The sequence below is a fragment of the Phyllopteryx taeniolatus genome, chromosome 18 (genome assembly GCF_024500385.1).
Source record: "Phyllopteryx taeniolatus isolate TA_2022b chromosome 18, UOR_Ptae_1.2, whole genome shotgun sequence".
Classification (NCBI taxonomy): Eukaryota; Metazoa; Chordata; class Actinopteri; order Syngnathiformes; family Syngnathidae; genus Phyllopteryx; species Phyllopteryx taeniolatus.
The window spans coordinates 8,644,532-8,667,029 of record NC_084519.1 but is presented as its reverse complement, the minus strand read 5'-3'; the positions used below and the strand labels follow the sequence as shown (position 1 = coordinate 8,667,029).

At 42.0% G+C, this 22,498-nt stretch overlaps 1 protein-coding gene across 1 annotated transcript in view; it reads right to left on the bottom strand.

The window, feature by feature from the left end:
* Positions 1-22,498, bottom strand: part of LOC133468590 (afadin-like) — a 95,624-nt gene that overhangs the window by 4,715 nt on the left and 68,411 nt on the right. The window contains 15 exon segments of the mRNA XM_061754669.1: positions 3,243-3,774; positions 6,914-7,048; positions 7,619-7,654; positions 9,171-9,350; positions 11,039-11,250; positions 11,389-11,636; positions 11,928-12,116; positions 12,118-12,316; positions 13,633-13,780; positions 13,897-14,091; positions 15,619-15,710; positions 16,849-17,049; positions 19,287-19,405; positions 21,209-21,282; positions 21,383-21,448. Coding sequence (XP_061610653.1) covers positions 3,243-3,774; positions 6,914-7,048; positions 7,619-7,654; positions 9,171-9,350; positions 11,039-11,250; positions 11,389-11,636; positions 11,928-12,116; positions 12,118-12,316; positions 13,633-13,780; positions 13,897-14,091; positions 15,619-15,710; positions 16,849-17,049; positions 19,287-19,405; positions 21,209-21,282; positions 21,383-21,448 — 2,626 coding nt within the window.

Genomic DNA, 22,498 nt, shown 5'->3' with positions numbered 1-22,498 from the left:
CCAACAGTGGTCCCAAATCATCTTTTCCCATTGCAATAAATGGAAACACCTTTAATCCATCCAGCCTTCCCAAAAAAACAATGTTTTTGTGTGTTTGATGATGTGTTTTTCAATTAGGAAAATAGCACTCCTAATAAAAACTGTAATAACAATTAAATAGAATGTAAAGAAATAAATGCGCATCATAATAATTTTTTTGTGGCTCCTTCTGGCGTCCGTGAAGTCATGAAGACAAATGAAGAAGAGTTTCACCACTACTGTTAAGTGACTCAGTAGGCTGCAGTAATAGTCATTAGGTTTTAGATTTCATTAGAAACGAACGCTAGAGATCTAATATTAGTAGTTCTTTGCAGAGGATGAAGAATATCTCTGTGAGTAGTTTTATATTATCTGTCTAATGTGTTGCGCCATTTGTGTTCAAACATCCGTTGCTTAACTCATTCTAACACTGCCACATACATAGATGCTATTAGCTGGCCTGTCTATGGTGTTTCCCATTAAGTGTTACCATAAAGTTAGCGGACTAAAAGTTATGTGGTGGTTTTAAATACAGGTGTCATTAATTTTGTTTTATGTTAACTTAAACTGGGGGTGGCAATAAAGAACTGCTCATCATCTGCCAAACTGCTGCTTATGAGTCGAGTTGAGTTCACTGCCACCATACAGCACTCGTATCTCAAATTGTTGCTCACAATCAAAGCACAAAATTGACAAAGACTCATCTTAAAAAACGGTCACTCGTATCTCAAGGCACCACTGTAGTAATTTTAGAGGAAAGAAATTATAATGGAAAAACCATATTTTATTTTCTAGAAAAACAGTCTAAAACTGGAACATTGTGACGAAAGGCACACTAAGGTTCGGGAAAAACGTTTTTGTTATATTATGAGAAAGTCGTAAAACGAGATTTCCGCCTTCACCATAACATTTATCCTCATTAAATTACAAGTATTTTCTGGGGGGGAATTCTGTCTCAACTAATAACCATTTATTTCTTCACAATATTTAGACTTTTTAATCACAATAGTTAGACTTTCCCACTTTGTTATTGCATTGCTTTGCGTCCATTTCTCTAATGTTTTTGTTGTTGTTTTTAAGGTTTCGATTAAACAGGAGAGTCACTGGAAGGAGCTAAACATTAAATCTGAGTAAGTAAATATGTTTGGACAAGTATCTCAAATCTTGCTGAGGTGACCTCTAATGGCCATCAGGGTGTGGCTGGCATCTGAACGGCAGCCCTGAATTCTTCCTGCTATAGCAACTAATAACCAGCGGGTGGCAGCAAACCAGACAAAGAGAAGCCTCACGGCTGCCAATGAGCGAACGGTGCGTCTTGTTCAATTTGCGACAGACACTGGGCAGGAAAGGGCGTGCCCCAAAGCGGCAGGCGGCGGAGAGACAACACCAACAGTACTATGATTGGTCACTTGATTGATTGATTGATTGATTGGTTCCAATGGATGTCAAGCTACAGTGAAAAGTGGTGGCATGATTATCGATTGCTTTTTCTTTCTGTTGGCTGATCGTGGCGGGGGGTTGAGGGGTCTCAGGAAGATGACGAAGAAAAACCCCAAAAAGATGAAGAAGGGAAAACAACCCACACTAAAAGAAACCATCTGATTGGCTGCTGTAGAGGGAGGGACATTTCAGCAGAAGCCCGGTACACACAAAAAGCTCATCTGGACTTTGTCACTAAACGTCTTCTATATAAACAGTGTCCCTGCATATTTGCAGATTAATTTTGGTGGAACCTATTCACAATTATTTGCCCAAAAATTACCCTATTCACCGTTTTGTGCTCAGGTCAAAGCGATAAGCCATCTCATGGTAACCGTGCTGGGCACTATGGGTCAGCATTCACAAATTTCTTTTCCCAGATTTCTGAGGGGAACCTATCCCCCGTCATTCACAGAAACCCCCACAATTCTTTTTTTTTTTTTACCCGATTCTCTGCTTATTTGCATGTTGTTTTTTTACCTGATCCCCTGCATAGCCGTGTGTTTTTGTGCAAATTAACTTTTTTCTATAAAGAGCAATTATTCGCAAATTTTCATAGTTAGGGTCAGTCCCTATCCCCAGCGAATAGCAGAGGTCCACTGTTGAAGTGAGTTGAGGAGCTTAATTTAGACAAAAGTAGTGCTTTGTCACCATCCTGTGGCATCTATAGGCAATTATAAACTTTTTCGGGGTGGTGTCAATTACTCAGGGATTTTCGTTATTCATAGCATGGCTCTTTTGGTATAGTAACACTGAATTGACAGCGTGATGGAAGACTTTGGTCACGGTTGGACAGCAAGCCGAGGCTCCGCCGGAGACAGCAGGGTGGTCAGTATTGGGAAGATGACTTTGGAAATGTAGTTGGTTTCAATTATGTTACCCTGTTGGAAATGTTATAGCAGTGTAACTATTTCAATTGGTAATATAAATAATTACATTTGATTACATTTTAATTATTTTTAATGAATGCATCAACAGGACCCCTGTATGTTTCCTCTAAAAAAAGTGGCACATACGCACATAGTATATAGTTTAAAATATCATTATTTCTTCTTTTCTTCAATGACGACAAAATTAGTTGAAATTGTCTGGGTGACCTGAAACCTTTGAGAGGTATCACAGAGCCAAAAATCATTCAAGCGTGCTTTTGGATCATAGTTTGGGATATATTTAGGGTTTAAAGTATTAATATAGGCCAGTGGTTCTCAAAGTTGTTGCATCAAGTACCACTGAAAAAAACACTAGCAATTAAAAAGATTCAATTGAAATGTACATAGAATTTAAATAAAAAAAATGGTACCTAAATAAATATATAAAAACAAAAATTTTGTAAAGATTAAAACCAAATAAATGTATTAAAAAGTCCAAACTGTGCTGAGGCAGTGATCCTTTTGCGTACCATTAGAGGGAGCCCGCGTAACACGAAAGATTGCCCATCCCACTTTAAGAATCACTGATATAGTATAAAGATTTTCAGGGGTAGCCCATTATTTGCAAATTTGTGCTATTTGCGCTAGTTCATGGTCCGTAAACCCTGCAAATTGCAAGGGTTCACTGACAAGCAGTAAAACCGTTTTGTGTCTGTATCGGGCTTGATGAAGGATGTACAAAGAGGACAAAAAGAGCAGGATGAGCTAGAAGAAGAGGTTCTACACGACTAGAAGGACGAGCGATCGAGAGGGAGGTCTGGGGCCTGCGGAGGGCGCTGTGGTGAGCCTCCCCCCTCACTATTTCTCTGCTTCTACCTTTCCCACCTCCTGGGGGGCCCACGCCGGGCTTGGCGGGGAGAGGGGGCGGCCCTGTACTGTTGGAGTTGTTGGCGCTGGGCGGCTGGAAGGAGCTAGACAGGAAATAGCCGTCCGAGAGCGGCCGGGGTTTGCGTGCAGTGGGCGGCGGCTGGGGCCGTCCACGGTGGGCCGGGGCTGGGAGGTCGCTGTACGACTTGCGTGTGGCCGACAGCTTGAGCTGACCTGATTGGCCGCCGCCGCCCTCCTCATCGTCGTCCTCATCGCCAGCGTAGGCGACAAACTTGGCGGTGTACAGCGTGTCGGGCGAGGCCACCTGTGTTTTGAGGTAGGAGGCGTTTCTCTGCGGGGGTGGCGGGGGGGTGTTAGTAGGGTTGTGCGGGGGGGCAGAGGGGGGCTGGTAGTCCCTGGGCAGCGGGGGCCGATACAGACCGGCCGGCTCGTCCGGCGACAGCAGCTTGCGCTCAGCTTCCTCGTGCTGCCGGCGCCGCTCCGCCTCCAGACGGGCGTAGTACTCCTCCTCCTGTCTCCTCTGAGGGGGACGACAAGCCATTAGTGACCCCGGCTTGTTAATGATCACCTCCATCTGGAGACACCCTCCTTTGTGTCAGGACACCCCTTTTGCTCACGTTAGCACTCACCTCCATCATGTGGGGCGTGTGCCTCACTCTAACTGCTATCATCTGAGGACACCCCTTTAAACTTAACATTTACCTCTTGGATCTGGGGAAACCCCCTCCTCAATCTCACCAGATCATACGGGCACACCAGCTTCTAAGGGGACCTCACTTTGGTCAAATTTGGGGACACCCCTTTCTAAGTCTTACTGCTATTATCTGGGAACACAATCTTTATTCTCGTTAGCGCTCACTTTCTTTATTTGGAGGACACCCCTTTCTAAGTGGGCCTCACTCTAACCTTTATCATCTGTGAAACCCTCTTCTAAAGGCACCTTACCCTCACCTCCATCATCTACATGCAGGTCTCTACTAAGGGAAACTCATTTTTGTCATCTGGGGACACCTGCTTTATTCTCGTTAGCACTCATCATCCACTCCATCTCCATCATGTGGGGACGCCCCCTTCTAAGGGCCCCTCACTCTAACCTCTTATCTTGGTACACACCCTTCTCGGGGTGCCTAACTTTCATCATCTGGGGACACCCTTCTAAGAGGACCTCACTTTCATCATCTGGGGACACCACTTCTAAGTGCCCCTCACTCATCACTATCAACTGTGCACACCCCTTTATAAGGGTACTCTCCTTTTGTTATCTGGGGACACCACCTTCTAAGTACAACTCACTCTCATTGCTAACATCTAGAGGCACTCCAGTTTGTGCTCCCTCTCTGCTGTTGACATAAACAAGGCATCCTCAAACCTGCCTACGTCCACTACTGCCCCCACTGTGTGTGTGTGTGTGTGTGCGCGTGTGCGTGTGTAGCTTTTTAATGTCAGTCCACACGCTGTTCCTGGCGTCGGGTGGCGAACCTTCGGGTGGCGGACAGTCTAACTCCTGGTGGTGCATGTGTCCAGCTGACCTCATGTTTATCTTCGCAGGTTCCAATCACGCTAAATAATCTGTACGAGCTGGCGCTAAAATATCTAAACTGCTAACATCAGCAGATGAGGAACCTGAGAAGGATTTTTGTGAACATGGAAGACAAGGAGGGGTGGTTGGTGGTGGGCATGAAGACGTGTGTGTGTTTATGCGGGGAGAACAGGCAGGCAGACGGGGTGTGATAATGATAATGATAATAACAACTTAAGCCCACAAAACAAGTAAATGAATGTATTCTGACATGACGACCAACATGCTGGAGGTGAGCGCCATGACATGGGGGCGGGGGTTGGCGACATGCAGTTCGTAATTCAACTGAAACAACAACAACAGGCTATGTCCACACGTACACTGGTAATTTTGTAGAAAAATGGAAAAAATGTTCAGAACGAAAAATCAAACATTCATTCAGGTCATGGTAATCATCAAAGGTTGAATCGAGGCAACTGGACTTGTTTATGTTTAAGGAAGCAGTTTTACCTTTAATCCAAATTGAATAAGCCTTTTGGCCTAGGGTTTTCTTTTGTCCTATTAAATTACCCCAGAAGTCAATTTAGTCAATTATTCTGGCAGACCAATCTTCCAAAATTGTTCTGAGGTGAAGTTCCTGTTGTCAAAAAGCGTCATTAGAATAAAAAAATCTTCAGTTCCAGTGGCACCCCCATTTTAAATGTGGGCTTCCTTAATCACATAAACTGCATTTTAGCACACCAAAAAAGACTTTTTTGCAAGCTTTTGTTTTTCTATTGCATTTTGTTTTCAGTCAATCAGACCGTACAATTTTTCTTTTTCTAGATTTCCTGCAAAGGTTTAATAGAGTCAACTAAACTTGTTCTTGGTTGTGGAAGAAGTTTAATTTTTAATTCAAAATAAAGAAGCCCTTTAGAAGGTCTTCTGAAGAACCCTTTTAGATTAAAGGTGAAACATCTTTCCTAATCACAAACTATTTTAGTTCACCCAAAAACAAAATTTTTGAAAATATTGACTTGTTGGAAACATTTTTTATTTTTTTGGGGGGGAGGGGGGAATCAGACCGTACGATTATTCCTTTTCTCAATTTCCCGCAAATGTTTAATCAAGTCAACTGGAATTGTTCTTGTTTGTGGAAGATGCTAATCACATAAACTGTGTTTTAGTGGACCAAAAACTTTTGGGCATTTTGTTTCTTCGTCAATCAGACAAAAGAATTGTACTAATCACATTAATTGGATTTTAATTCACCAAAAACTTTTTTCAGACCATACAATTCTTTGGTCTGATTGACTGAACAAAAGCCATAAAATTTTAAAAGTTTAAAAAAAAAAAAAAAACAATATTTTGTGAACTAAAATTCTGTTTATGTGATTAGGGAGCCCGTATTTACACATGGGGTGGTAATGGAAGTGAAGACTTATTCTAATAGTGCTTTTCAAACAACTTGGAACTTTTGAGGGGGTTGAGGATCTTTTAAAGGTGGGTATTGTTAATCTACAGTCTAGGAAAGCACAATTTTACATTAAAAAAAATAAAAAAAGTATTAGTATGGGTGTGGACATAGCCTGAGTAATAAAATAGCGTAACGGTCATCCATCTGAAAGAAACATTTGAGAGGAGTCTTTGAACGACCAGCGGTCTGATGGTGATGATGATGAATGGGCGTGTTTGATTTAGGCACCAAGACGAGGGCGGGTGAACACCTTATCAGACCGTTGGTTGTTGTATGGAAAGTGTGGCCTCTCACACTTAATATGACATGTCAGTATATTAACATATTCAACCCTCATGCCCTCCTACAAAATGTACAAAATGCTCTCCTCTGGCATTTTTGTACTATAATTTTCTCCCTTCTTCCCCATACCCTCTGGACACCTTCATGGAAAAAATTTACACGCACAAAACACAGCTGTTTAATCATCATACAATATTTTTTCTGTTCGGAAAAAATAAATAAAAAAATCCCCTCATGTCATGGCTTCTTGGATTAAGGGATTCAAGCACAAAAACAAAATATTGATGTATGATGATTTTATAGCACTTTTTGTACATTCTTGCAGGTGTCCAAAGAGTAGTAAATTTGAAATGGGCACCATTGACTAAACAAACAAATAAATAAATAAATGTGAAGCTTGACCTTCTCCGCCGCCTCCCGCTTGGCTCTCTCCTCCTCCCGCCACCGCCGTTCCTCCTCCTGTTTGGTCCGTTCGTCCGTCTCACGCTTGCGTATCTCCTCCAGCTGCTGTTTGCGCCGCCGCTCTTCGTCCTGCAACTGGGCGTCAGGATGGCCAAACCACAAAAAGAGAGAAGGGACGTCAGTGTCGCTCGCTCACGTGTCTATGGCATAAAGACGCACTTGTTGTGCGTGATATGACTCCTGAGGGGGGCAGCTGCGTGCGCATGCAGATCAGACCACACCGGGAACACCCAAATCCACCCCGCCCCACCCACAAACGCGCACACACACGTATGTATGTATGTATGTATGTATGAATGAATGGATACACCATCATGAGGATGTCCGCCTCCCCATCCCGTCATGCATGGAACACACCCCGTGACGCAGCCATGCAGTGTGCTGCCTCCCTATGCACTCAAAAGCGTCATCACGGCAACCCGCCAAATACATTTTGAGTGGACAAAGAGACAAAAACGAAAACGACGACAACAACAAGCAACCACCCCCTGCAACTGCAACCACAATGATGCACTGCTGTCCCAATGGGTGGGTTGGTGGCGAACATGGGGCAGGTGGGCGCCTGCCCCCGGGCAGGAAACAGGAAGTGAGGTGGGGTTAACAGGGATGCTGGCTAGGTATTGGTCATTAACAGGAAGAACATACCAAGTCTAGAACAGAGATAGCTGGGACAGCAGTCTGCTGCTGCAGAACAAGAAGAGGAAGAAGAAGAGTACAGCGTGAGAGAGGAAGAAAAGGAAGAGGAAAGGGGGGGGGGGGGGGGCAAATGCAGGAAAACATGGACGTGTATTAGCAAAAAAGGCATGAAGAGGAAGCTAAGAATTAGAAGGCAGGGAGGACATACAAAGAAGTCAAAACATTGGATCGGATTACGAGCCCCTTTCACGCTGGACGTCTAAGTTGGCTTTTCGCACCTCCATGTTCCGAGGGAAATGTACTGGATTACATAGTATGTTTTTTAACTAATTCTGCCAGCGTTCCCTATATTGCCAACTATTTTGGAGCATTTTGACTGATCTTTCAAGACCCAGACAGTGATGTGTTCTGTGATAATAGAAGCACAAAACCCACCCCAAAAAAGTAGACTCTCTTCTTTCACTAGAAAAAAACTTTGATTCGAGCTTTTTCCTTTCTTTAGTAATCAGTAGTGATAGTGTTAGTTTCACCAAAAACACTGGTTTCTAACAGCAGAGAAATTGAGCTTTTAAAGAAACATCAAGGAGAACAGTGACTTTGACAATAACATTAATCAAACTATAAAACAGCAAAAGCAAGACAGAAGGGCTTTTGATGGCAAAATAATCATTAATTTATAGATATACAACTAAAAAAAATGCTCCGTGAGCAACACTAAGTCTCACCACACTGTCGAACTGAACGTCAGTCTCTTTTTTTTTTTTTACATGGCGTGCAGCATTCACTCCATGAACTGTGTAAATTTTTCTCACTATCGCTACACACTAACACGACACATACTTTCTCCCTCATAATGGACGTGACAAGCCGAGATTCCCCGCTAACCTTTACCTTGTCAAAAGCTGTGCTGATTTCAAATCCAAATCGATGCAACGCTACCATCTAAAGGGATGAGTTAGTCATTACAGCAGTTTACAAAACTGAATTTTACAGACGAGCGGGTCGACCAAATAACGGCGGAGGCAGTAAACTGTTGGATTCTAGTTCAAAAATATAAATATCCATGACAGTGAATGAGTTTGCGGTCTTTCAACATCATAACAAAGATGGCAGCAGGGATGGTGGGACCCCAGGGCGAGAATGTACAACTAGACCCCCTTTTACACATGAAATCTAAGCCAAGCTTTTCTTCTGTTTGAAAGTCTCAAGCAAATAAATGTACCGTTGCACCTTGGACAAAGCCAGTGTGAAAAGGGGCTAGTGAAGAGGAGCCTTAATTTCCTGTCAGCACCCCCTTCCTGCTCTCCAGGTCCACCCAGCTGCTATATTTCTACTAGTATCAGTGCAAAGTATTAAGTTGCTGTGTGTGGCATCACTGCGACCAGCCAAGATGCTGTCCGGCCCCGCCCACTCGGCCCTCCAGCCAATCGCATTGAAGCAGCTAAGCATGGCAAAGCGATGACAGAAGCATGTTGCAGATGCACATTCATTGGCTTTGCTTTTAGCTCCGTTAGCAACTTTTGTTTTTGTTTTACCACCAAAAAGTGTTCTGTGCGCTCACCCTCGCTCTCTTTTCGGCCTCCAGCCTCTGCATGATCATCATGGTGTCTACATCTTCATCGTCCTCCTCCTCCTCGTCCTCGTCGCTCTGCTTTGACTCCTGTAGACGCTTTTGGAACTGCCACTCCAGCATCAGCTTGCGTAGCCGGTCGCTCTCCTCAGCGGTGCGCTCTGGCTTAGCCTGAGCAATGCATCATTTCATTATATATTTTTATTGAGCAATGACACACTTTTCCCCGCTATTCGCGGCGGTTAGAAACTGAGCTGTGCCGGGAATAGCAAAACTACATAAAAAATAAGTAATTGAACCCCACCCTCCCGAACATTTAAAAGTACTACAACCAAAAGTAGAGTGGACTCTGGGAACGAAAACATGTGAGCAGAAAGCGAAGATCGGGTGGGGTCTTGCCACCGAGTTGGTTAACCATAGTTCCTTGGCAGCAATATTCCAGCAGACGGCGGTAAAGCAATACTTGTTTTTTTGGCCTGAGTATAAATACAGCCAACAGGGGAATTTTTTTAGAGAATAACAGAGGATAGTTTAAAAAGATATCTGTGAATATGCAGACACTATTACACATACATACAGTGGGCACGGTAAGTATTCAGACCCCCTTACATTTTTACTCTTTGTTATATTGCAGCCATTTACTAAAACCATTTAAGTTTGTTATTTTCCTCATTAATGTACACACAGCACCCCATATTGACAGAAAAAAAACGGAACTGTTGAAATTTTTGCAGATTTATTAAAAAAGAAAAACTGAAATATCACACAGCCATAAGTATTCAGACCCTTTGCTCAGTATTTAGTGGAAGCCCCCTTTTGGGAATGTTGCAACAGGTTTTTCACACCTGGATTTGGGGATCCTCTGCCATTCCCCTTTGCAGATCTTCCCCAGTTCTGACAGATTGGACAGTGAATGTTGGTGGACAGCCATTTTCAAGTCTCTCCAGAGATGCTCAATTGAGTTTAAGTCAGGGCTCTGGCTGGGCCATTCAAGAACAGTCACGGAGTTGTTCAAAAGCCACTCCTTCGTTATTTTAGCTGTGTGCTTAGGGTCTTGTTGGAAGGTGAACCTTCGGCCCAGTCTGAGTCTGAACAATCAACCGTTCACACTCACTCACATTCACACCTATGGGAAATTTAGAGTCTTCAATTAACCTTCCATGCAATTGTATTATTTATTCTTTCTTTAACCAGGTAACCCGGTTGAGAACAGTTTATCATTTACAACGACGACCTGGAGGAAATTTAGGGTTCAGTATCTTGCCCAAGGACACTTCTACACCGGACAGTCAGAGCTACAATTCGAACCGCCAACTCTTTGGTCACTGGAAAACCCACTCTACCAACTGAGCTACAGCTGAATGATGAAGGATTATAATTTTTTATCAACAGTTCTGAAGCAGGGTTTTTCCTGCATATAAAATTTGAAGGACAGCCGCAGATTCATTTCGGGCCATCTCCAGCTCTAAAACCTCCGACATCAAGAAACGTGCTCGGTCTGTGGGAACTTTTCTCAAAAATTAGGTCTGGGGGTATATATTGGGCAAAAAAAAAAAAAAGGGAACCTACAATGGGGGTTTTACTTTAGGGCAGCCCAGGAACCTTTCAGAACATCCCTCAGAATCTGAACCAATGATGCATTTTGACTGCAGGAACTTCACCCCAAAACAGTGAACTTTAATAGGACCATTATGTGTTTGGTCTGCGGAAGCCATTGTATAAATTACGTTCTTGGGTAATTTATCAGGGTCTAAAGAAGACCTTGCTAGGAGGATAGTACTTTGCGAATTGCACAATCAGAAAAACCTCCAGAACCCGAAGCTACTATGTAGAAACTATTGTTAGATTTCTGTGCCTACCTGGAGCTCCTGGATCTCCTTGTCCAGAAGGTCGACGATGTGGAGCTGTTGCTGCTTCTCTGCTTTCTCACGGGCGTCCCTCTTCCAGGGGTCGGGCGAGAGGCTGTCGCTGGTCAGCTCCTCCTTGCTGATGGTGATGTACTGCAGGTCTCGCCGTTCGATGGTGCGGGGCTGCTGCTGGGGCAGGAGGTCCCGGATCACCGTGTCCATACCTGTTGATATATTATGCGTTAGATTAACGCAAACCTGACACTACTGAGGCCTACTAAGGCCTGATCATGATCAGAACAATACCGCCACCAAATTTGAGCCACGAGAACCCCTGTGAAGACCTTGTGAGGGAGTGCTACCTGGAGGGTTGGAGCCAGGAGGCATGGCCGAGCGAGGCAGGCTGGCCAGCTTTTCAGGTCTGGAGGGAGGTGGCTGGGGCTGCGAGGGCAGGTAAGCATGAGGGGGGCCCATGGAGGCAGGAGGGGGGGGCTGCTGCTGGTGCTGAGGCGGAGGCAAGGTGCCGCCGTTGTTGTGAGGCTGGACGGGCATGACGGGGTTGGCCCGGATTTGACCCAGCTTCCTCTCCTGCTCCCTTCTCTTCCGCTCCCTGGGGGAATTGTTATCATCACCACCATCAGAACTTTGACACAAGGTAGTAGAGGATGCAATTTCTGTAGAAATTGCATGTGGATGCTGAAAGCTGATGCTGAGCTGAAATATTCTAGGATTAATTGAAATGTTACAATATAGTATGTGAGACTTTGGAAATGTAAAAATCGGTTGAAAAATATGGAAGAAGGTGGTAAATATATAAAGTGATGATTTGGAAAATTTGGACAAAAATAGTGGCATGATCATAATAAAATATAGTTTTTGGTGGAGAATAACAGTTCACTACCTCTCCTCCTCCAGACGAGCTTTCTCCTTTTCATACCAACGTTGTTGCTCTTCACGCTTCTTGCGGTCGGCGGCTTGCTGGGCCGTCGCTGAGTTGACGGCGGCGGGCGGCGGTGGCAGAGGCATCTCGGCGTGGGGGTCATATGGGTCGTAGGCGTCCGGATAGGGGACCGGCGGCGGGGGAGGGGGGTGGCGGCAGGTCTGAGCGGGACGGGGGCTGGACTGAGTGCGGGGCGATGGGCGTCTTCCAGCGGCCTGGCCCCGTCTTCTGGTTCTTCCCAGACGACGTGGAGGACGCAGAGAAGTTGAGGTGCTCCTGGCTAGATGTGGACGACTCCAGCGAGGACGAAACCTGCTGCTGCGGAACCCAGTGGTCCGGTCCGGCAACAACTGAAACCATGCAAAGCCACATCAGAACTAGAACGGGGAACTTTTGGAGGCAACTGGATTCTTCTTAGTTGTTGACAGGTTTGCAAAATGCCAGGAATTTTCAAAATTGACAAGTTAATTAGTTAAGGACAATTTGTGTGAATTTACAAAATTGAAGGTTGGCCATTAATAGGGAACTTAAATATACAGTAGTTGCCAAGAATATATTTACATAATCCTGACTAAAACTGCCAGATTTCATGAAAGTACAGTGGTATCATGACTTATGAGTGCCCCTACTTTGAGTTAATCGAGTCGTGTTGCGAGAAAAAATTTTGACTTAGAAGTGAGCTTCTGGCATGCCACTACTACAGTTGAAACCAGATGTATACAAACACTATGTAAACATGTCACAGATATGAAGACTAGGTCCAGCTAACATGGCCGCCATGTTGGCAAGGGTGATGTTCCCATCAAAGGCAATGCATGGACATTAGCTTAGTGTCACCGTTGGCACGCAGCTCAAAAGGGGCGTGTCATATCTACCTATTCTACGGCTCTTGTTCACTGGAGCGCGCACTCATCGTGTAGTACGTGCCTCTCAAACTTTCTATACTGATTTTGGTACAGTATATAGCAAGGTAACTTTGGATAAACTAAAACGTTTCAACCATTTTCAAGCTTTTTTATTTATAAATAATAATTTTGTACTTTAGTGGCTGTTTTAAGGTGACAAAAAAGTGCTTCTAATTTAGAGACAATCGGGTTTAACGGACAACCCCTCCCCCTATTAGTCCGAGGTTCTGCTGTACTTGGAGAGATAAGTAATGATTGAGGTGATACTTGGTATAAAAAGTTTGAGAACCACTGCGCTACTGTATTATTCTTTACTGAACCACAAAACATGGGGTGATTGTCAAGGAAAAAGCATTGGCACAAAGACAGAAAACAGGTGAGAGGGAGCGTAGCTATTTTGAGAGGCTGTTGACAATGATTGATCGCCCCATTCACTGACTGCAACAGTGAATTTCAGGGACAGACTCTCCTTACTTTGTTTTCTAGCCACAGGTACAAAAAGTATACATAAAATTGAGTATTATAGTAAAACACTATATATACACACACACACACACACACACACACTGGATTGGTACAGCTTGGGGAAAGGGTTGTGCATTTTTGATTGAGCGATACATCTGTTACGGTGTGTCGTAAAAACCATTGGCCGACACTCGGTCACTCATGAAAAATAGTTGCCGAACCCCGAACACTGCCTGACAATTCAGTCGGTTTTGGCCACCTCACTCTGTGTGCAGCAGGGGCCTGAAGCTTCTTACCTGGAGGTCCCCTCTGGTAGTCCAGATCTCTGTGCTGGTAGTCCAGGTCTCGGTGTTGGTACTCCTGTTGGTAGTGCTGCTGCATACGCTCATCTGGCCTCAGAACCCCAGGTGCAGAGTACATGTCCTCCTGGGAGTGGTTGACGCGCTAAGCATGACGGGGGGGAAAAAAATTCCAGCAAGGAGTTTAGTTCAGGTCACCTTTTGTTTGTGTTCTTCAAGTCATTCAGGGCTAGGAAGCTCAAGTCAGAACTATTTATTTACCTGGATGCTGTTATGGATGTTGTCCACCGAGGGAAGCCGTTCTCTGTCCTCCATGGCGCGCCAGTGCTGCGAGGATACTGGCCCGGGACCCACCACGCGATCTTGGCTCTTGGATGCTGGAATGGTGAAGTACTCCCTGGCGTAGGTTTGCGTGGGGATGGGATACGCCTCTGGACACTGGGGCGAAGGCTCATCCTGAGGAAGTGACAGTGTATAATAACCTGGGGTTCACGCAATTGTTCCGCTAAAAAAGTGTCTATTAAGCACTTATATGAACAAAGGTATGAAGACAAGCATCTTAATGAATTGGGGGATGTACAAGTTTAACCTTTTCACTGCCATGGATATTTATATATACTTGTCAAATACGTTTTTCAATGGCTAGGTATTGAAGAGGGTCTCGCCCATCTTGTCTGTGAAATTCAGGTTTGTAGGCCACTGCAATGACTAACAGGTGCCTGTAGATGCCTGCGTGGCTTTGCTTTGGATGTGAGAGCAGCACAGTTATGAGTAGAAGATAAAGATTAAGGCGGTGAATCTCTGTTTATCACGTAGATTATAAGAGTGAGAAAGGCCAACATGTTAGAAGTTGGACAATTTCAGCCACCTCACACAGACACACACATACAGAGTATGTATATGTGTAGCATAAACAGAGTATGTGTTGCGGTAGGTAGTAGAAAGTGTGAATGATCATGAGGTGAATGGCGAAGGCCATGTAAAAAAGCCACTGATGCTCAGTTCGAGCCATGCGGTGAGTCTGCGTCGCATGGCACGTTTCTTTGTTGTATATCTTCAAATAAATGATTATTTTGCCATCAAAAGTCTTTTCTTAATCTTGCGTTTGCTGTTTTATAATTTGAAACATCACAAAAACAAAAAATATTAGAGTCAGAGTCACTGTTCTGCTTGACATGTTTTTTTTTCACAAAAATCTCCATTTCTCCACTCCAGTGTTTTTGGTGAACCAGCCCATGTACTACTACTAAACTGTACTGTACTATTACTAAATAACAGAAAGGCTAGAAAAGTTTTTTTCCTGGTGAAAGAAGACAGTCTACTCTTTCTTTTGGTAGATTCGGGGAATATATGATCACAGAACATAATATTCTATAGGTCTTGAAAGATCAGTCAAAATGCTCTAAAATGGCTGCCAATATGGGGAACTTTGCTTTGAAAACAGCAACCAGTGAATGAGTTAATTTTTCATCAAGACAATTTTGTTTTTGTGAAGTTTCTTTTTTTTCCCAGAAAACAAAACAGAAAAGGCTGGGATCAGTTTGGTGTGGAAGAACGCCTTTGAGGTGGAGGAGATGGCAAGGTCTCACACCATTATTTTCTGACCTACAAAAATTACAAATTACAAAATTTCAAAAACAAAGCCAAATTTAAGACATTTATAAGGAGATTTGGATCAAATTTCTGATCTCTCATTCATTACATATGACATATTGACATTAAAATATTACATCACACAGTTTTAAATACTGAAACAATTTTGCTAACTATTTTTGCTGGGCCTGCTGATTCTGACCTCTGTTATGGTAAAATTCAGGGCAGAGGCTCATACTTGACACAAAGAAAAAGCTAGCTGTGAAGGAGAATCTCAGCTTTCCAAAAAACAGTTCTCATGGCGTCTGAGTGCCACTTTCATTCTCTTCTCGAATTCCTCAACAGGGTGTGGTTGGCTGCAAGATGAAGGAGGTACAGTACAGTACTTACGTCAGCGCACAGGTTGCCGGTGGAAACGGACGTGATCTTGGTGCCGGGACCGGCGGGATACACTGGCTTGCCTGCAGGATTCTGGCCCTGATCTGAGGATAAGTGTGAAAGAGACAAAAGCCTAACTGAACTGAAATGATGAAGAATTTATTGAAATGTTGCAATATAGAATGGGAGACTGGGTTAAATGTCACTTCACTAGGGAATTATATTTTGTAAAATATGGAATTATCAAAAAAGTAGGAATTGTCAGAATGTTAAAAAAAAATGTGAATGAGCAGAACAGTTTCAGGTTGGGATGGTTTGTATTGGTCGACAACTATGGAAAGAATTAGGTAAAATTATAAAATCACTGCGTTGAAAATGAGGAATACTGAAAAATGTGGGAATTTGGTGAATTTGCAAATAGTTTAAATATAATATGTCCAGAATAATGTCAACAGTTTGAAGTTGGATTGAATCGGTTGAGAAATGTGGAATGAAGAAGTAAATATGTTACATGTTTTCTAAATTAGGAATTTTTTATTGCAGATACATGGAATAATGAACAATTGGGGAATTTGGGGAATGTGAAAAATAGTTCTCAATATGTCCTGAATGAGGTGAACATTTTTAAGGTTTGTTGTTGGTATGGTTTGAACCGGTCGGGTAATGAGGAAGATTAGGTACACTTGTAAAATGTCTCTCTTTGGAAATTTGGGAATGTTGTCATGGAAAATGTGAACAACTGAAAAATGTGGGAATTCAGGGCCAAAAAGAGTTCCCAAGATGTCCTGAATGAGCTAAGAAAATATTGCGAATTTGGAATGTTTGGAACTAGTTGAGAAATGTAGAAGGATAAAGTGAAATTTGCTCATGTCTGCGTTGATTTGGGAATTTTGCCATGGAAAATATGGAACACAGAGGAATTTGACGAATGAGAAAAATACTTCCAATATATGTCAAGAGTGAGCTGAACCATTAGAAGTAGGAATGGCTTGAATAATAATTAAAAGAAGCACCGAAACATGAAATGATAAATAGGATTTGCATTTGAATAGCATTTTTTTTTTAACATGAAAAATGTGGAATCGTGGGACAAGAATGAATTGGTCAAAGTGGAAATAAGTTGGAAATGTTTGAATTAAGAAAAATGTGGAATGGTTGGAGAAGTAGGGAATTTGGGGAATGTGGAAAAATAGTACACCGTTGTCTTTTTGTCCACATTGTGCGACAGAGTTGCGTTCTTACTGGCCACGTTGGGACTGGAGCGGTGGTCAGCACGGTTCTTGAGGAGCCGGTCCTCCCCGCTCATCTTCTTTGGTTCGGGGTAAGAGTCCCAGACGGACTGCGGACTCTCTGGGGAGCCATTCTGTACCGAGCTGTTGTACAGCTCGAAGCCTTCACTCTTCGGACGCATTTTACCGTTTTTCTCACGGCCACGGTCTGAGGCTGAACAAAGAGGAAGTGACGGTGAGTAACAGGAAGGTGTTCACACAATTGTTCCACTAATTTTAAACTAGTTTATTAACCAGCTAGCACCATATGCTACCATTTTATCAATGACAGTGTAATAAATTTTCTTTTTTTTTTTTAAGCATATTACATTAGCGATTGAACATGATTTTGTGATGATGTGCTGATGTTGGTGGCAACAGACTATGATGGTAATAATATAATCTGACGGCAGGACAAAATTCAGTCAAGAAGTCAAGCCAATTGCGGACGCTGCCAACGAACTACTAGGGCCAACTTCAAAATAAAAGCCTAACAATGCATTGATGCCCAATGTATTATTGTTGAGGCTTTTATTTTGAAATTGGCCCCCGCAGTAAGTTGACTGGGCCCGACGTGTTACTGTAATGCTTAGTATGAACAATCGTTGTGGCATCTGGCTTGACTTCGACTTTATGACTAGAAGCCGAGAATTGACTTACAGGATAGTTTGAACCCAAACTTGCTAGAATATTGTTCAAACCATCATGTAATAACCTGTAGTTCACAACATGACAGGCCGTGTCATTTCCCGCTTTGTACTAGAGTATATATTTTCTACACTGGGTGGTAAGGCAGAAGATGAGAAGTTTGTTCTGAGCTACTGAGCTCCCACTGACAGATGTTGGCACTCGCTTGGAAAAGAAAATATATATTCTAATGTTAACTGGTTATTTGCATTTTCGTTGACCCACGGTTTAAGTCACCATTTAACTTGTTAGGTACCTCAATGTTGGCATTAGACGTACAGTATTTTATTTTGTCACTCACCCAGTTGACTTCACTGAAGTTCAGCGCGCTACGTCAATGACGGTACCCAATTACTTCTACACATCATGAAACCTACTTTGCACAATATAATCTTATTGCAAGTGTTGCACTGAGCCAACTGGTTATTTATTTTAGCAAAGCTAAGACAGACTTTCAAACTCTGCCGCGCACTTCTTCGTTGGTTTGTAGCACTTCGTTGATTTGCGGCGTGTTCTTCTTCAGGTCGGCGGCTCAGCGGACTAGGCATCGAAACGATTTTATTATTTTTTTTTAAGTTTGAAAGATTCTATTAGAATTGGATTGTTATTCCCGGTTCCAATCGATTCCCAATACTCGATGCCCAATCCTATATACTGTACATTAAATGCATCGGTGAAAATGTTTCCCGTGTGCTCATTATGATAAGTATACAGTGGGGCAAAAAAGCATTTAGTCATCCACCAATTGTGCAAGTTCTCCCACTTAAAAATATGAGAGAGGCCTGTAATTTTCATCGTAGGTATACCTCACTTATGAGAGACCAAATGAGAAATATAAATCAAGCAAATCACATTGTATGATTTTTAAGGAATTTATGAAATTTATTTTGCACCATAATTTGCTAATAAATTCTTTAAAAAAAAATGTGATTTTCTGGATTTTTGTTTTTTTATTTTGTCTCTCATAGCTGAGGTGTATATACCTATGATGAAAATTACAGGCCTCTCTCATCTTTTTAAGTTGGAGAACTTCCACAATTGGTGGCTGACTAAATTCTTTTTTTGCCCCACTGTAGATCACTCTGGGCTGCTCCCTGTGTTGTTTGAAGGTTTATAACGGTACTAATCTTATTAGCATGTATAGCTTTTCTTGTCACTTTATGCTAGCACTTATGTAGCAGACATTTGTTGTTTAATTTGTTTTACGTGACAGTTTAACAATAAACTATAGCTGGGAGTGACAAACAACTTGAAGCAAGAACGTTTTGTCTCTTATTTGGTGAATGTTTTGCTATCTGTTAAACTTCACGGTATGATTGTGATTGGTGAAATTATGTGCGCAGTGCATGTTTGGTACCAGAGTTCTTTTGCCTCCTACATCGCAGGACCTTGCGATTTGACTATTGCACGTGCACACATTGCAGTGACGATGCTCAAACAGTACATCGTGCAGCCCTAATTAATAAGCGGTCTGACATTAACAGTTCATCCATCCATCCATCCATTTTCAACACCGCTTATCATGTTCAGGGTCATGGGGTGCTGGAGCCTATCCCAGCTGACTTCGGGCGAAAAGCGGACTACACCGTGAACTGGTCGCCAATCAGTCACAGGGCATATATAGGCACGAACAACCATTCACACTGTCACTGAATGGGAACTGAACCCACGCTGCCTGCATCAAAGTCAGGCGAGTGTACAGGTGATGAAACGGACGTAGACTACCTCGAGGCATCATGGGGCTGGGCTGGTTGAGGAGTGTAGCCAGGCCGTGGTATATGGCTCCCTGCTTAGCCACCTCCAAGGTCACCACAGATCCCGTCCTGGTCATCAGCTCGGCCGCCCTGGAGAAGGACAGGTACAGACAAATCATAAATTGATGGATCAATCACTTTTTTTACATTTACAGAGGGAGGAAAAAGTTTGTGAACCCTTTGAAAATTCATAAATGTCTGCATAAATTGGTCATAAACTGTGGTCTGATCTTGAACTAAATCACAAGAATAAACAGACTCTTGAGGCATGCAGAAACAAAGAAAGTAGAAGTCACTATCGAATATTGTTAATATAATTCAGTTTCATAGAGTTTGAAGAATATATGCCTGAGAATAGTTATATTGCCTGTTTGTATGTGTTTACACAGCATTAGTGTACCAATATTCATTATTTTGAGAGATATAAGTGCCGCGAGTTCGATGATAATTTCTGTTAGCTCGTCAATGGTGTTTTTCATTTATTGTGTGTTAGCTTTGAGCCAGCGATTTTCTGTGAACAAAAATGAAGAAACGAAGTCTGTGATGTATTTGAACATTTAATAGGTATAATACTTTTGTTATGTGTGTTTAGTTTTACAGTGAACTTCAACTGGAGTGTCAATCAACGACTAAGCAAGCAACATTCAATTTTACTCCTTGCTATATTCCCAGGAATCTTGCTGAACTGCAACATTTTTGTACAGAGCAATGGTCCAAAATTCATCCTGATCGTTTGATCTGCAGATAGAGGAAACCTTTGGTTGAGGTTATTGCTGCCAAAGGAGTTACTTTTTCCTCCCTGTCCTGTCAATGTTTACATGTTATGCTCTATAAAAATATGAAAACATATAATTGTTTGCGTGGCATTAGTTTAAGCAGACTGTCTGTTTAATAATGTGATATAAATAAAGATCAGACTACATTTGATGGAATTTAAGAAATGTCAATGGGTTCACATACTTTCTCCTCCCACTGTTTGGAGGATGTCAACAAAGATGACAAATGGCTGGATTTAAGGACTTAAAGGTTCAGGTATTAATGCTACATTGTAAAAAACTGGGAAGTGGGACACTTTAAAGCCCCAATTGGAACAAATGCAATGGAATGCCACAAAGTCAGAGTTGTCAACCAAATCCATTAACATGGACTTCGGTGAATTTTACTAAACTGTGTTGCTGTGTGAAAGATATCCCAAAGTGGTGCTCAAACTTAACTAATAACTCAACACATGTATCTCAAATAGCTGTCCCCACTTAAATTAATGCTATTCCCTTAATACGTTCCAGCCTTCCCAAAGAAAAACAATATTTTTTAACATGATTTTAATATAAAATATAGCACTCCATAATATTGTAATTTACAAAACATATAGTAATAACATAATTAAATAAAATGTAAAAAATACGACAGTAAGTGGATCATGATTAATTATTTTCAGCTCAGCCGTGAGCAGTATATTAGTCATGCAGACACAAAAGAAAGAATATCGTTTTTCGCAGACGATAAAGGATGTGACTGTGAGTATTGTTGTATTTTCTGTCTCCATGTATTGCTGCACCATTTGTGTTCAAACATCCGTTGTCTAAAGCGTTAAAATTGTGTGAAATAATGGGCAATATGTCTCCTTTAAAATTATGTGATGTTTGGACTCGCACAAACAGCATTTTAAAATCGTTCCCAGACCTGAGCTTGGCGGGATGTGGTCATGTTGCGCCATTTATTTGTCTTTTTCCAGCACCCGCAAAGCATTAACATGGTTTGTGTGTGTGTGTGCGTGTGTGCGGTTGAGAGAGACATTTCCCTCATGGGTGTTACAGGCGTCAGCAAACTTTTGTGAGCGGCTTGTGAATGCTGAGAAGCGCTCAATCACTCAAGACGATAGTGATGTCTTACCTCTCTTGCGACAGGCCCACCAGGCTGCGCCCGTCCACACTCAGCAGCTGGTCGCCGGCTGCCAGACGCCCATCCTACATGGACATAAATAAAGGCTCAGCATATGTATGTGTGTGAGTGTGCGCACGTGCATGCACGTGTATTTTTTTCCTCCAATGTTGCTGCGGTACCAACCATGTCGGCGGCTCCTCCTTTGACCACCGATTTGATGTAGATGCCCAGTTTCTCCTGGCCCGCACCCTGCAGGAGGACACAAAATCATTTTTTAGAGGGTCTCTTAAAGTTGGGGTACGCTGATTTACTTTGAGTAGGAAGGCAGACTTCTAGGGGCATTCCTTTGCACTTTTCACAGTTATGGTGGCCAATTTTTATTTGATTATCAAATGAAAGTCATTTACAAAGCAAAAGCTGCACTTTGCTCAGGTATAAACAAGTTTTCTTCGATAACCACTAAGATGATTATATTTTTTTTACTATGACATTTAGTATGCAATATGCACCCTAGATATATATATTTGTTTTTTCCTTTTACCTTGAGTTTTTGTATGTAATAAGCACCTATGATTGTTTTATTTAAGTACCCAAGATGTGTTTTTTTTAGTATGTAATAAGCACCTAAACATGTTTTAATAAGTTTTGACATTTAATAAACAACTAAGTGGTTTTTACTATGATTTTTAGTATGTATTAAGTACCTAAGATGCTTTTTAATTTTATGAGTTTTGCTATGTAGTAAGCATTTAAAACGAAAATTACTTATGACTTTTAACATGTAATAATCACCTAATAAGTTTGAATGACTTTTAGTATGTAATAAGCACCTACAATGCTTTTTTTTAAAAATAGCACAGTTTTGGTCCATAAAAAGCAACTAGGATTTTTTTCCCCATGCATTTTACTACATAATACGTAATTAGCAATTACTCAGGATGCAATACATTACATACCTAAAATGCTGTTTTTATAATGACAGTACATAAAAAGATGTTTTTCAACTTTGTTATAATATTGAGGGGATCAGTGACTTCCTGCAGCCGGACATTCCTTTGAATGAGTAAAAACAAAAGTGAAAATCTGTTGAAAACAATGATTTTTAATCTGTAAAAATCAGCATCCATTTTTTATTTTTTTATGATACTATTACTTTTATAACTTTTAATATGTCGGCTTATTAAGTAGGCAAGATTTTTTTTACGGTGACTTTTATTTCGTAATATGTTTTTAGACTTCCTTCAGTCCAACATTGCCTTTGAACAAGACGCAAAAAGTGAAAAACATTTTTTGAAACAA